At 33.2% G+C, this 15,251-nt stretch overlaps 1 protein-coding gene and 1 pseudogene across 1 annotated transcript; one reads left to right on the forward strand and one right to left on the reverse strand.

The window, feature by feature from the left end:
• Positions 1 to 10,408: 10,408 nt before the first annotated feature.
• On the reverse strand, positions 10,409 to 12,488 carry LOC149011701 (cytokinin dehydrogenase 3-like). Its single transcript, XM_089163832.1, has 5 exons — positions 11,810 to 12,488; positions 11,584 to 11,711; positions 11,165 to 11,449; positions 10,803 to 11,071; positions 10,409 to 10,712 (listed from the first exon to the last, which is right to left on the reverse strand). Exons 1-5 carry the CDS (start codon positions 12,462 to 12,464, stop codon positions 10,409 to 10,411), a joined length of 1,641 nt encoding a protein of 546 aa, XP_089019958.1. The 5' UTR covers positions 12,465 to 12,488.
• Positions 12,489 to 12,689: 201 nt separating this feature from the next.
• Positions 12,690 to 12,952, forward strand: LOC149011702 (large ribosomal subunit protein eL32z pseudogene; annotated as a pseudogene).
• The last annotated feature ends 2,299 nt before the right edge of the window (positions 12,953 to 15,251 follow it).

Consider the following 15,251-nt stretch of genomic DNA (forward strand, 5'->3'; position numbering starts at 1 on the left):
TGGAGAGCTTGTTCTTTTTCAGCATTTTCTTCGTTGCGTTTGTTGATTCTGGTGGCTCTGGAAACGAGTTCTTTTGTATATTTTGCATTCTTCTTCATATTTTCGCAATGGTCACATAAAAGTCTTCTTTGAGTCATTGTAATAAAAGATGGTTGTGATGGTGGAACTGCCTTGAGCTTTGGGTCATATAGTAATTTTTGGGTAGAAAATGAGCTTGGCTTGCATGGTGGCTTCTTCAATAGTGTCATATCATTTATATCTTGGAGTTGGATAATCCTGTATTGCTTAGACGACATCTTCCCAATCAAGGAATATGCCTTTTGTGTTGCCTTCAAAGACTACATAGAATTTAGATTTCCCCCTTTTTGTTCTAGCTTGATTAAAGAGTAATGCTACTGCATTAAGAACATTGGCTACATCTAGCTAGAGCTTTTTGTTTTCAGCACAAATTGATGGATGGCCAGAAATTATCAAGTACAATTTTTTCTTCATCATTGATCATATATTTATTGTGATTGGTGAACTTCATATTGGTATTCTTAAAAAGAATATGAGAATCAATTTTGATTGTCTTTGGTGGTGATTGTGATCTTGGAGATCCTACAAATAAACTTGTGTTATGATTAAGAGTCCCAATGACAGAAGAGTATGATGATTAGGCATTTGAATTGCCTATAATGTTGGAAGATAAGATCCTCCTTGGAACAAGCATGTTAATTGTACCGAAGGTCATGATTGGTTTGTTGTGAGGGGAGAGGATACAAGTGGGGATTCTGGTTGATGGTCTTGACAAATGGATGGTCATCTCTCAATAAAGGTTCTTGGGAATTCGTTCCTCCTACAACATTAAGCAGCAATGTTAGCTAGTTCATTTTTTCTATAAGATAGGAGTTTTTTCATTTGGTATATTTTATATCTCATATTATATACAAGTGCTTGGTTATTAATTTTGTTAAATTCATCCTCTAGAATGATATTTGTGGATTCATCATACGTTATTCTGGCAATTCATTTTATATCTCATATTATATACAAGTGCTTGGTTATTAATTTTGTTAAGTTCATCCTCTAGAATAATATTTGTGGATTCATCATATGTTATTCTGGCAATTCTTTTTATTATAAAATTCAATTCAGATTCTTTAACTCTCTCTCTCTCTCTCTCTCTCTCTCTCTCTCTCTCTCTCTCTCTCTCTCTCTCTCTCTCTCTCTCTCTCTCTCTCTCTCTCTCTCTTTTTCCCCTAGTTATGTATGGATTTTAGATCTCTTTGTCTATATTGTACACTCATCTTGGGTCTTTTAATATTTGATTTATCCTAGATAATAAATCAACTATTTTATTATCATCGTTTATTATGTGTTCAATTTTGATTTTATATCCTCTATTGTAAAAATGTGTTCTAAGTATGACATATCTTCTATATTGGATTTTCTTTCATTATAATTTTTAAATGCTTGTACTATAGTCTCACAATCAGTTATTATTGTAAATTGTTATTTGTAAGAATATTTCCGTCAATTCTAATTCTTTGATAATTAATGCTTCTACTTTATATTTTATAGATGTCAGGATTTTGACAAAAAAAAATTCCTGAATTATACCTACATATTTGTTCTGTAGTTTTAGAGTGATATTCAGATGGTTTTATTTTGAAACGGTTCACCATCCTTCTTCACATCCATCAGTTTCTAAAATTCTATAATCTTTGCCAGTGGGTAATCTTAATGGTGGTATATTTTTAAATAATTCTTTAATTATTAGGATAAGTTTTATATCTTGATTATTCCATCTATATTCTCCATTAGGGGAAATTTTCTAGTATAATGGTCCTAATATTTTTCCTAGATTAGGAATAAAGGGTTTAGCCTGGTTTGCTAACCCTAAAAATGACCTTATTTAGATAATAGTAGTTAATTTATCTGAAAATTCTAGAATTCTTGTAGCAGTATGAGGTTGTAATTTATCGTTCCTTCTAATTTCATTCCTAAAATTTTAATGTATGTTTTTCCTATTTTCATTTTCTTTTTGAAAATTATCCCATGATTCGTAAATTCTAAAGTATAATTTGTAGATGGATAATATGTTCTTGAGATGTTTTACTACAAACTAATATGTCATCAATTCAAACTATAACAAAATTTTTATTTTTAAAGAATATTTCATCCATGCATTTTTGGGAAACAGAAGGAGCATTTTTAAGCCCAAATGGCATCACTAACCATTCATAATGTCCTTCAGTTGTGGTGAATGTTGTCCATTTAATATATTCTAGGTACATTTTAATTTGATGTAATCCATATTTGCAATCAAATTTACTAAATATTTTACAATCTTGTAAGATAATCTCTATCTGAAATTTTATAAACATCTTCGTATGTATTGCCATTTAATCTTTTATAATTTATGACCATTCTATTTTTCCTCTAATTTGTTCAGAATGTGTGTTAACTATAAATTTTGCGCTAGAATAATGTTTAGAATTTGATTTTCTTATTATTTTATATTTTATATTTTATAAGCTCAGCCATATGCATTTTAAGTTCATCATTATTTTTTGTGGTTTATTTAGCTTGTCCTGTATCTATTTTGTGTTTTAAGTTTATTATTTCTAAATTACAAAAGGGTTTATCTATTTCCCAGTGTTTTAATGGATTTTAATTACTTACTATATCGATTTTTTCTAAATTTCTTTTGACTTGTTAAATACATTTATTATTTTCTATGCTATAATATAAAATTTCTCCTGTTATGATATTCTCGAAATCTTGTAGGTTTATTTGACAAAAGTTTTCAGGGTATGTTTCTAGCTGATATTCTAGAGAAGTTTATAGGAAAGTCTAAGAGTTGTGAAGGGGGGTACCTACATTGGTTCTTTGTATAAGAAGAAATTTGTTATTGTAACTTATGTTTTAAATTTTTAGAGTTTATTGTTGAAGTTATTTTCACTATACTTCCACCACGTTGAGCTACGGCAATTTTAGAGAGATATTAGGAATAAAAAATGGTTGGAGTCAATAGTACAATGTTTTCGGGAACCCAAGCAAGGTAATGATGTAGATCAAATGCCTGTTTTTCTTTTTATTTTATTAATTTCATAGGGGAATGAATTGAGATGGCATGCCTACAGTCGTGCCTCTACTATCTCGTAGGCACCTCTTAATTTTTTGCATTGCATAAGTATTCTCTTGTAAGTATTCAAGCATGCCACCAGTTACACTAAAAACTAGCTACGTGGGTGTGATTTCACTTCTTCTGTGATTTCACCCTCACCTCCCCAATCCTAGTATCAAAGCATGGTTCATTTCTGGATAACACTTCATTATTCATTATGTGTTTTGAAAGGGCAAGGTGGCTAAGGTGGAAGGACTTAGGCAAAGGATATGAGACTAAAAAAGATTTGTTGTTCTTAATCCCCCCTCCAAAAAAAAAAAAAAAACCTCTTGTATCATGTAGGACTACATTTCCACTAGGCCTTTATTTCATTTTCCACCTAACTTGGTAGTATTGAATAGGACAGTTAAATTTATTGCAACCTCTTTCTAAGCTCTCTTTCAAAATCTTGCTAAATTTAAACAGTCTATTATGGAATCTCTTTTCTTAGTCAATATTTGTATCTATCTTCTTCTTCTGATGATTCTATTTTAGAATCATATTTTCGATATTACATTTCTATCATAAAAAAATATTGAAGTCCCAGGAATTATAAAAAGAAAATAAATATTTACTCGAAGATATAATATTACTAATTCTAGAAAAATTACATCATTAATTTCAGAACAGATTTTATAATACAGTATAATGAAATCTGAAACAAATTTTGTAAAAATAAAGAATTAATAAAAGTAATCAAAAATGTTGAAAATAATATTTTATAAGAAATTAAAACAAACAAAAGACTACAAATTAGGAAAATAATATAGTATACAAGCCATAAAAAAATTAGAATTATATAAAAAGTTTAAACCAATTAAAGACCATCTTGAAATAATGATACGAAAAGAATTAATTTTTTTTTAAATAATGAGGGACACTATGGATGCCTTTTTTTTATTTTCATATTTTTATGTTATTTAAAAACTTACATGCTTTTCACCTAAGTGATATATATTGTTCAATAATTGAATATTACAAAACTATAATTGACCATATTGATATACCATAATAATTTTTTATACAAGGAAAAAGTTTACCACAAGAAATCAAAATATTATTAATTTTTGAAAAATTATACAATTCTACATGTCCCAAATCATTTCAAGAAACAAAAATACAGAAAGACCAATTGAGATTAGAAACTCAGAATATAAGACAAATTTTTTTCTTTATATTGCGTACTAAATCATTTTGATAAATATAAAAAATTTCTTTATATTACCTTTGTTTGAAAAATTTAAGAAAATACAACAAAAACCACAATAAAACCTCATACAGAGTGGGTCAAAGCTTTAGATATCCATGAAATTCTAAAGATCAGAGCACAAGAACTTAGAACAGAAATAGAATATATAATATAAAAGATAAAATAATTGAATTAAAAAATAAATTCATGAAAACGATAAAATAAAGACAAAATTATATGAGAAAAATAGAAATCAAAGACATGCTATAAATTGGCCCATAGATGATAATATTCTATTGGGTAAATATCACTTACCTCTCCTCTTAGCTGGACAAATAGCATTTACACCCCCTCTTAGTTGGATAATATCACTTACCTCCCCTCTTACCTGGCAAATATATCAAACACCTTCCCTCTGTTAACTTTCTCGGTTAAATTTAACTTTTACCGTTAAATATTTTTCCAAAACCCCAAACTACCCTTGGTTAAAATTTTAAACACCATAGTTAAAACCCAATTTATCTTTAATTGTAAAAACCCAACATACTCTTTTTTTTCTTTTTTTTTTAAATTTATCAAACAATTAAAAAAAATCCAAAATATTAGTAGGTGTTTAATTTTATCAAAATACTTTTTTTTTTTTTTTTTAATTTCACTTGATGGTAGTACGTGTTTTTTTAATTTGATAAAAAAGAACTAAAAAAAGGGTATGTTGGGCTTTTAATAATTAAAGATAATTTAAGTTTTAACTATGATGTTTTGGTTTTTAATAATTATTTTAATTGAGAGTAATTTAATAGTTTAACTGTTAGGGTGATTACGATAATTTAGGGTTTAAAATAAAAAAGTATTTTTAGTCAAGGGTAATTTGGGGTTTTGGAAAAATATTTAACGGTAAAAGTTAAATTTAACCGAGAAAGTTAACAGAGGAGAGGTGTTTGATATATTTGCTAGGTAAAAGGGGAGGTAAGTGATATTATCCAACTAAGAGGGGGTGTAAATGCTATTTGTCCAGCTAAGAGGGGAGGTAAGTGATATTTACCCTATTCTATTTAACAAAGTACATGACAATGAATAATCATATGTGTAAAAATAAGATATTTAAATGAAAAATTAAATAATGCCAGCACATTAGGATCTAGTTAAATTAGAATATTTAAATTTAAAAATCAAATCACAAAAACAACTTGTGATAACTTTAGAATATAGATTTGATAAAGAAAATAATAAACATATATTACATAGTGAAAACCAACATCTTAATGGTATTCACCGAAAAATATTTAAAACACATAAATAAACAACTACTAGACATAGTAGAATATGAAATTATTAAAAATAAAGAAATAAGAAAAATGAGAGAAAACCAAGATTACCAACAAAAAGAAATTAAAAAAATTCATAATAAAATAATAAGATTAAATATTCAAAATTTACTTAATAAGAAAGATATAAACCAATTAATAAATAGCCTTGAATATCATAGAACCAAACCTATAGAATTATAAATTTATAAATTATTACAATGACTGAATAATAAAGCAGAGCATTGAAAACCTCAATAAAAAAAACTTAGAAACTCATAATTTAAAATCTGAAAATAAATATAAAGAATTAAATAATAAAATAATTGAAATAGAATAACTTATAAAAGATACCAAATATTTCTTAGGAAATTAATGGAGCTTATAGAAAATCCTTTTTATAGTCAAATAAATCATTAATATTTCTATTGTGTATCTTCTACGATCTTCAGGAACAACTCTTCCACAATCTTCTCATTCCCTCCTCAAATCACCAGAAAAACTACAAACCAAATGAAATGATGATTTTATTTTTTGGTTTCTCAATGACATTCTACGTGGATCTACAGGTCGAACTGTTTGTCGATTTCAACTAGAGCTATTAGAGTTCTATGAGTTTGTAGAAGTTGGGATATGGAGTCGATATTGTCTCGAGCTTTGGAGTATACACTCAAGTACAAGTTGAAGTCCTTCAGAGATCAATTCAAGTTACATGGTGGAACTATTCAGCTTTCAGCTTTCACCTTATCATATTTATGTATCATTCAATTGTTATAGAATTTAGATAGACTTTCTTTTTGAGATCAAGCCTTGTAGTCTTAAAAGTTCTCTTCCTAATTTCAAGTCAACAATTTTAACTATTTAGTAAATATATAAACAACTATAACTAAACTATACCTTTTAACCCCCAACCCCCCCCCCCCCCAAAAAAAAAAAAAAGAATACCATTCAAATGTCTTCTCCTATCGCTTCTTCATTTGCACAAAGAGTGACTTGCATTTGCACGTGAATTTTTTAGCTGGTATTTATATATATATATAGACAAATTATTAGTGGCCTTTTATGATTTGTTTTTTAATATTAATGTTACAAACAAATCAAAATATTAGTCGCACTCCTAGTAGTCATTCTCAATAGAATATATTTAAAAGACAAAAATCATTCTAAAAATGTAAGTATCTATTATATTGGGTTAAAACCCAATTATTTTTACCTAGAAGAAAGTAGAAATATAAATAACATTTACCTTAGAACATAGACTAGTATAATTTTAATTAATTTTTTTTAACTAATAATACCAATAGTTTTGGCCCCTTCCTAATTTAAAAATAAGATTCTTATTTAAAAAATTAGAAATTACATTCTAGCAATGACTTTTTTGTCATTCTCTTTGGGTTGATTATATGTTCACTTGATTGATTCTAATTAAATTGGAGTAGAAGCATGTTATCTCAAAAATAGGTCCCCTACATCAGCTTTGCCCCGTTTGAAGCACTGTTTGGGAAGAGGCCAAATATTTCTCATCTCAGAGTGTTTGGTTGTGAGGCATATGTGCTCGTGACAAAGGAGAAAAGGAACAAGTTTGATAGGAAGTCAAAGAAGTGCATCTTTGTTGGGTACAAGGATGGTACAAAGGGAAATAAGTTGTGGAATCCAAAAACTAGACGTATCTCTTACAGCGGAGATGTTGTGTTCAGATAATCAAATTTGAATAAGATTTTTTCATATGCTCCAGAAAGGCCACAGACAGTGATGTTAGATGTGGGTTTTGAAGAACAGTTAGTTAGCACAGAAAGTGAAGCAGAAAATTTAGATTTTGAATCTATCGAACCTGATGAGACAAAGGATATAGATTCTGAAATTGAGGTTGAGACTGAGGTTGAAGCAGCATCTAGTCTAGTGTTAAGGAGATCCACGAGGGAGAGAAGACCATCTGAGAGGTAAACCTAATACACTTGATAACTATATCCTTCATGCCAGTAATGATAATTATGCTCTGATTGTCATAGGTGACAATCCAAGCACAGTAAAGCAAGCTAGAAGCTTGGATGATTCCAAACAGTGCGAGGAGGCTATGAAAGATGAGATGAACTCCCTAAATCAAAACAAAACTTGGAGTTTGGTGAGACTACCTGCAGATCGCAAGGCGATTGGATGCAAGTGGGTTTTAAAAAAAAATGCTGGTGCAAATGGGGAGATAGAACAGTACAAAACTCGGTTTGTTGCAAAGGGATACTCTCAAATAGAAGGAGTTGATTATGGTGAGGTATTTTCCCTTGTTGCAAAATTCAATTACATACGACTTGTTCTATCTGTAGCAGCTGCATATAATTTGGAGGTGGAGCAACTGGATGTAAAGATTGCATTCCTCCATGGTGATTTGGTGGAAGATATCTACATGAAGCAGCTAGGGGGGTTTGTGGTAAGAGGAAATGAAGACTTAGTGTGCAAGTTAAATAAGTCTTTGTATGGCTTGAAACAATCTCCCAGGATCTGGTACCAAAAATCCGACTCATATTTCTTGAAGCTTGGGTTTGATCATTGTGATGCGGATCGTTGTGTGCTATGTAAAAAGGTTAGAAGGTAATTTTGTTATTCGAACCTTGAATGTAGATGATATGTTGCTTGTTGGGAACAATTGAAGATGATTGGCACAGTTAAAGGACTGCTAGTAGAGCAGTTTGAGATGAAAGATTTAGGCCCAACAAATCTAATTTTGGGGACGCAGATTAAGAGGGACTGTGGAAAAGAAAGGTTGTGGTTGAGTCAAAAGCAATATATTGAAAATGTTCTAAAGAAATTCAATATGTCAGATTGCAAGTCAGTGAAAACTCCCATGCCTACAGGTTGTAAGTTATCAGCTCTCTAGTGCCCCAAGACTGAAAAGGAGGAAGAAGAGATGGCATCAATTCCCTATGCAAGTGTTGTTGGGAGTTTGATGTATGCCATGATTTGTAGTCGTCCATATATTGCCCAAGCAGTGGGAGTATTGAATAGATATATGTCTACCAGGGAAAGAGCATTGGATGGTAGTGAAGCTTGTGTTTTGCTATCTTTGCAGTACATCTGATTTTTATTATGCTATGAAGGCCTGAAGAACTCAAAAGGTCAACCACCATTAGAGCTACAGTGCTTTGTGGATGCTGACTGGGAGGTTATATTGATAGTAGAAGATCTACTAGTGGATATGTTGTTTCTTTATTTGGCGGAGCTGTCAGTTGGATGAGTAAGAGGCAAAGCACAGTTGCCTTATCTACTACAAAGGTAGAGTACATGGCATTGACACACGTTGCCAAGGAAGTGATTTGGCTGCGTAGGTTGTGTAAAGAGCTTGGTTTTACACATGGTTGAGTAATAGTTGGGTGTGATAGTCAGAGTGCAATATTCTTGGCCAAAAACCCAGGTTTTCATGCAAGGACCAAGCATATTAACATACAATACCATTTTATTAGAGAGAAGATAGAACAAAAGGTTGTGATGCTGGCGAAAATTGATACAAAAGTAAATAGTGCTGATTTTCTTACCAAAGTAGTGAGTTCTAAGAAGTTTGAATGGTGCACAACTGCTTTGGGTTTGAGGAAGCATGAGAAGACTTCACAAAGTGGGAGATTGTTGAGTATCCCTCCTGCTTCACATTGTGTTGCCGATGGACACGGGGTCCCGCTTGCTTGGGCCCATGAATCGTTCTAGCTTAGGGTTTCTAAGCATTTATATATATTCTCTTGTAATCGAACATTGAATCTAGTGAAAAACCTAATGCTGGACATAGCCTCATATTGAGGTGAACCAGGGTAAAATCCTTGTCTCTTTCTTCCTTGTTTTCTATTTGATTGTGTGTGATTGATCGCTCTAATCCTAATAAATGACTTAAAATGCTAAAACATGATCATTGTAACTAGATCCCTTCAGTAGAAAACTTTTTAGAAGTTTCTGATTATCTGATCATGGATCTTACTGCTGCATCATGTTTGCCAAGATTTAAAATGTTAGCTGAACAGGGCAATCCCAATCATAATTTGACATGCTAAAAGATGAAGCTGTTCGTGTTGAATTCTATTGATGCAGTGGCATTGACATGGGAGATCAGCTAGCATTGAATTGAATTGTTTTTTTGCCTGAATTCAGTATTTAGTTATGACTACTCTAGGTTGAGATTTTCAACCTGGACCTTGCCTAGGATGAGCTGACCTTGGATTGACTGGGCTAAGGTTGCATGCCTCTTGCTTACCCGTTTGGGTGAAGCATCTGTGGACCAATCTGGCCCAGCCCACTTGATTTGCACTTCCCCTCTTGACAAGGTAACACGGCAGAAACTAGATCAGATCGGAAAACCTGAACCCAATCCGACCCGATTGTGTATTAATCGATGCTCGAACTCAAATCCGAATATATCCTACTGATGGACATGCTTCTGGTTCCAAATCTGTCCCAAGATCCAATCGACCTTATATGTGGCTCAAATTCAGCTCGGATCTGGGTACACCTAAAGCCCAAGGTATTTTCAATAGGACTTTTTTTTTCCATATCATGACCAGACTCGCTTTTGGCCTGCCTTGCCAAACTTGAATGAATCTGAATACATGAACCTGTTAAGAAGTCGAATCTACAATCATAACCAAAATCCATATTATATATAGATTCGGGAGAATACATATATTTTCAACTACTTTTATGCTTGTGAATTGACATAGAAGAGACCTAATACTACTAGAATTGATCCATAAATCCTGAAGAGAAATATTCATGGATTCTGTGTTCTTAGCCTTAGAAGTTAAAGATTTTTTGACCCGGAGACAGTATGGCTAATGGATCAAACTTGTTCTTCCTTTCTTTGAACAAATCCCATTTTGGGCCAAAATGATTCATCCACTCTTTCCTGGTCCTGTAATTGGGAAGATATTGCTTCACTTTAATCCCTGCATCTTTACAAAACTCCATTATTTTCTTGTTCTGGTTCTCCAACTCTAAACTATGTTCTTCACTCCTACTTAGACTACAAGATCTCAATAGCCCAATAGAGTAGAAGATATCTTCATCTGGTGTAATTGCTGACATCTTATCATCCCACCTGCAAATGAAAATATAGTTTCTGATAATCAGTTACATATATGCAAATTTATGGATGGTGTTCGTCAACAATTAATTCTGCAGTACTCACTTGCTTTTAATCATGGGGTAAACAAGAATGGGTCCATTGGCATTCAGGTTTTGTTGAAGAATACCCTTGAAAACACCTGCATCAAAATCCAAGATTTGAGACTTGGGTACAAAGAGATTAAGCCATGGGTGAGGGATGTCCCAAAGTCCTTTTGAACGAAGCTCTAGTTCTCCTCTTCGAACCCTATTCAGGAAATCTACATAGGAAACATCTTTGGCGAAGATGAAACAAGGGATGAAGTTCAACCCTTCAAGTAACATTTGTAGTTTCTGAACAAGAAAAATTACCAGGATCAATCACTCAATTCAAGAAGAGATTACGAATGAACTAACAAATCTTCGTCGTGACAGATCATCACACACCCTATCAATAGTATCGACAGAGAGATGGTCATAATACTTGGCCACTTCAATGCAGTAAAGCATGCCATGTTGGGTTGCTAAGGAAGTGATCTTGGAATGATCAGTGGGGGAGAAGAATGAAGATCTCCAATTTTTTGCAGGACTCTGATTCATAATAAGAGAACCTTCCACGTAGTCCAGACCGTTATACTTCCCGGCTTGATCTCCTCCATTGAGTGTGATGAGATGTTCCTGGTCTCTTGTGAAACTAGAGAAATCAAGGTAAAGCATACGTACCCACTTCACCTGCAAACATCATAAATCAAACACAAGTGAGTAATTAATTTCCTCTTAAAAACCCTCTTTACCAAAAAGAGAGAAAATTTGATAGTTTGGAGCCTTCTAAATGTTTGTATGTACATGCATGTATTATTAATTACCCTAGTTGGAGCCGGCTCTAGGGCAATTCTTGCTCTTGAGATGATCCCAAACTGGCCAAATCCTCCCAGTACCCCATAAAACAAATCTGAATTAAAGTTTCTAGAGCAGGTCACCGCCTCGCCTCGCCCTGCACATTCATGGTAATACAGTCACTAAAACAAATAAATATTTCTTAGATCTGCTAGGTTAAAATTATAATTACAATACATATAGGTAATTTTGTACCAGTAACAATGTCCATCTCATAGACGTTGCTGATCTGAGGGCCATGACGGAAGCTTTGGCCACCGATGCCGGCATTAGAAAGGGTTCCCCCCACGGTGATATACAAATAATCTGTCCATGATGTGGGTGCAACTCCACGCTCCAGGGTTGAGTTCAACACCTCTATCCACAACTGCTCTCCACCCACATCAACATAAGAACCTAACCCAGAAAGACTAATTCTTTCACTGAATCCATTTCCATCGTGTTTCTCTTTCTCATCAGTTAAAATGTTCAGAGTTCTCATATCTACTACAACACCATCTTGAGCCATGGCTTGTCCACAGATTGAATGACCCTGACCCCTTGCCGCAATGGTAAAAGGAGAAGAAGAACCATATGAGGATTTTATGAGGGTCACGATATCAACCTCAGATAATGGATAGAGAACGGCAGTAGGGATCACTCTATTAAGTTTGCCAAAATCAGTAGAAGCCATGTTAATGGATTCATTGTCGAAACAAAGCCTCTTGAAGATTTCAAGAGATCTAAGTTTCTCTCGAAATGAATGATGAGATGATCTCCTCCTTTGCTTCTTCTCTATCATCAACAATAAATATTTTACAAAGAATATCACTATGAAACAACTCTTAACACTTCTACTACTTCTACCCATATCTAAGAGAAAGACAGAGAGAGAAGAATAAGAAGAAAAGACTAGAAGAAGAAATAAAGACAATGGGGTGAGGAACTATGACTGTTGAACAGTATTTGGTTGTCTCTTTGAGTGTTCTTGAGGGGTAATTTAATGCTCTAGATTAAGTAGAGAGGGGGGGGGGGGAAATTTGATGCATGAAACCAAGGGCAATGGAAGTTTTGGCAGAAACCTTAATATAAAGCCATGGCTGTTCCTCTACTCACAAAGAAGACAATTAAAAAGCGTGTCAAGAAGTCCAAGAGGCCACAGAGTGATCGAAAGATCTCTGTTAAGGAAAGTGGCATATGCCCAAAGGTATTGATTTTTGATTGAGGAGGAAGTTTAAGGGTTGGACATGATGTTTCCACCCGGATGAAGAATTGAAAGAGATTGTTGAGCGTGATGCTGAATTGGACATTGCAGTTACCAACAAACTGGCCAGGTTTCGCACCCAGGTGGATGAGTGAGGAGTTCTAGAAAATTTCCTTGCATCTCTAGCCAGTGTATGCAAGCTAGTTAATATATCCTGTAGGACACGAGAAGGTGTTGCAGTACTCAAGGGTGGGTGGGTGCAAGCGTAGGAAGGGCAGTCTTCTTACCATTTTAAGGATATTTTTTTTTTTTTTTTTTGGTAAAGATTTTAAGGATGTCATGGGGTCAAAGTTTGGTATAGATTCCAATGGGGAGATCTTATGATTTATGTGAGAGGAAGATATTCTTTCTATCTTTGATTGATTGATTTGAAAAAATTTCCTGTGCATTAATCACGATCAATACCCTTCTTCTGTCTGATATCTATTCTAAATCTACTCATGATGTCGAATTGAGTTGGAGACATTGGTCCTCTTTCATTGGAAGATATGATTTGTATGTGCTTAAGCCCACATTCAACCTTGAAATGTCATGATCAACTAATTACTGTGTCTGGATTCTGCTTCAACCCACTCTCCCTCTTGTAATCCCTACTCAATTGTCTCTAAAGCCACCATATATAAGCACTTTTAGCAGAATTGATTCAATTTTGTATCACAAATTTTACATCATTCAAATCTCACTACTTGAGAACTACTTACTCTTGTCTCATGAATGGAAACTAAGGACTACTATGTATTAGACAATAAGCAGCCACTACCTAAGAAATAAGAAACATTAAGTAGCCTACAAAGCCTAGGTTCCCTCATATGTTAACCTAATTCGATCATTAAGGTATTAGTCCATGAACCTAGAGACATTAGTTGGACTGGAATAAGTTAAACACTAGTCATTGGAAGAGAAAGTAATTATGAATGTTCTTTTTACATGCATAGCACACCACTTTTAATGGGTTTTTCCTGAGGAGGATATATTATGTCTCCAACTCTTGTGTCGTCCCACTCCAATATACTTTGTTTATGGTGATTTCAATGAATTCTTCCTTTGAGATCTCCATTTCATCACTATTCATGTTGGGTATATGGTAGTATAGTACAATAGAATCAGATGTATGAAAAGTTACATTCTTATCTTGTCAAGTCGGTTTTCGAATTGGGATTTTCAGATGAAATTTCACAATTATGGTTTTCAATGATCTTTTAGAAATATCTATCGTAACTCTTTCCTATAACATATTTAAGCATCTTTTGCTTAACATAAATATACATGTCACATTAGTGTGTGAGTCACATTAGTGTGTGAATCACATTAAATTTTTGTACTATAATGCTTTATTTTCTTGAGTGTTTGAGGTAACTAGGGGTTTCAGATAGAATTTTACTAAATTAGCACCATCATTAAGTTTAAGTATGGTTGCATATATAGATATGTAAAGTTTATATCATATACATCTCTTTGTTTCTGGACTTTAGAGAACTCTACTATAGGTCTGGAGAACTTATGGCTTTGGATTACTGCGTGTCCTCTAAAAAGAAAACCATGCCACGCCAGGAACTTTTTTCTTTCTACCTTTTACTTGCTGATGTGTCAATTGTCTACAAAGTTCTTAATCTTTGTCTAATCTATAGTTTTCTAAGAGTAAATAATTGTTATAATTCACATTCACATTCACATTGTCAGCCTTGTGAAAGGGAACCATGCATTTTTGTTTCATATATAATTGAATTCCAGAAGTTCCAATAGAAATGAACCATGGCTGTAAGAGGGTCAGGTTGCGTCTTGGATGATCATGACATAGTTCAGTTCCCACGCCTTTAACCTAACCCTTGAAAAAGTGTACCCTTCGGCCATCCTTGACGTGAGTGGCAGAGAAATTAAGATTAAAATCTTGAATCAGAAATGATTACATTTGTTGAAACTAAACATTAAACCCTAACCTTAACTCAATGCCAAAATGCCCAGGTCTTAATCCATCCTCTAAACCTAGCTTAGGATGTATTGAAATGGAACAAAAATATCTGGGTCTATATTTCAAGCCTAAGAAAAACCCTACAAGTTGAGACAAATCAGGTTATGAAAAAGGTTGGAATAATAATTATGCATGCTGAAGAATTTTAGTTGTAATGGAAGATAAAGGTTCTTATTTTTTGACTTCTGAGTCTAAGATCATGAGGTGTAAGACCCATAAAAAAGCGTAAGACACAGGATCCATGAATGTGTTGGAATATGCTCTTTGAGCATGAGTGAATGTAAATGAAAATCATTCATATGGAGAGTTTGTGGAAATAAATGAATTTGTGGAAATATGTGCATGGAATACCAATGGACTATTTAGTGATTCATTGCACTAAGAGAGGTCATGAATGAAGGGTTATGGGAATACCTATGGACAAT

The sequence above is a fragment of the Hakea prostrata genome, chromosome 7 (assembly GCF_041222555.1).
Source record: "Hakea prostrata isolate BN-2017 chromosome 7, UWA_Hpros_2, whole genome shotgun sequence".
NCBI lineage: Eukaryota > Viridiplantae > Streptophyta > Magnoliopsida > Proteales > Proteaceae > Hakea > Hakea prostrata.

What these genes read in the sequence shown, in the direction of transcription:
- LOC149011701 (XM_089163832.1), bottom strand. Translation starts at nt 12,464, where the DNA reads ATGGGTAGAAGTAGTAGAAGTGTTAAGAGTTGTTTCATAGTGATATTC. An exon ending in TAGAGCCGGCTCCAACTAGG is followed by an intron (nt 11,450 to 11,583) that starts GTAATTAATAAT and finishes TGATGTTTGCAG; the next exon opens with GTGAAGTGGGTACGTATGCT. An exon ending in CTGTCGATACTATTGATAGG is followed by an intron (nt 11,072 to 11,164) that starts GTGTGTGATGAT and finishes TTTCTTGTTCAG; the next exon opens with AAACTACAAATGTTACTTGA.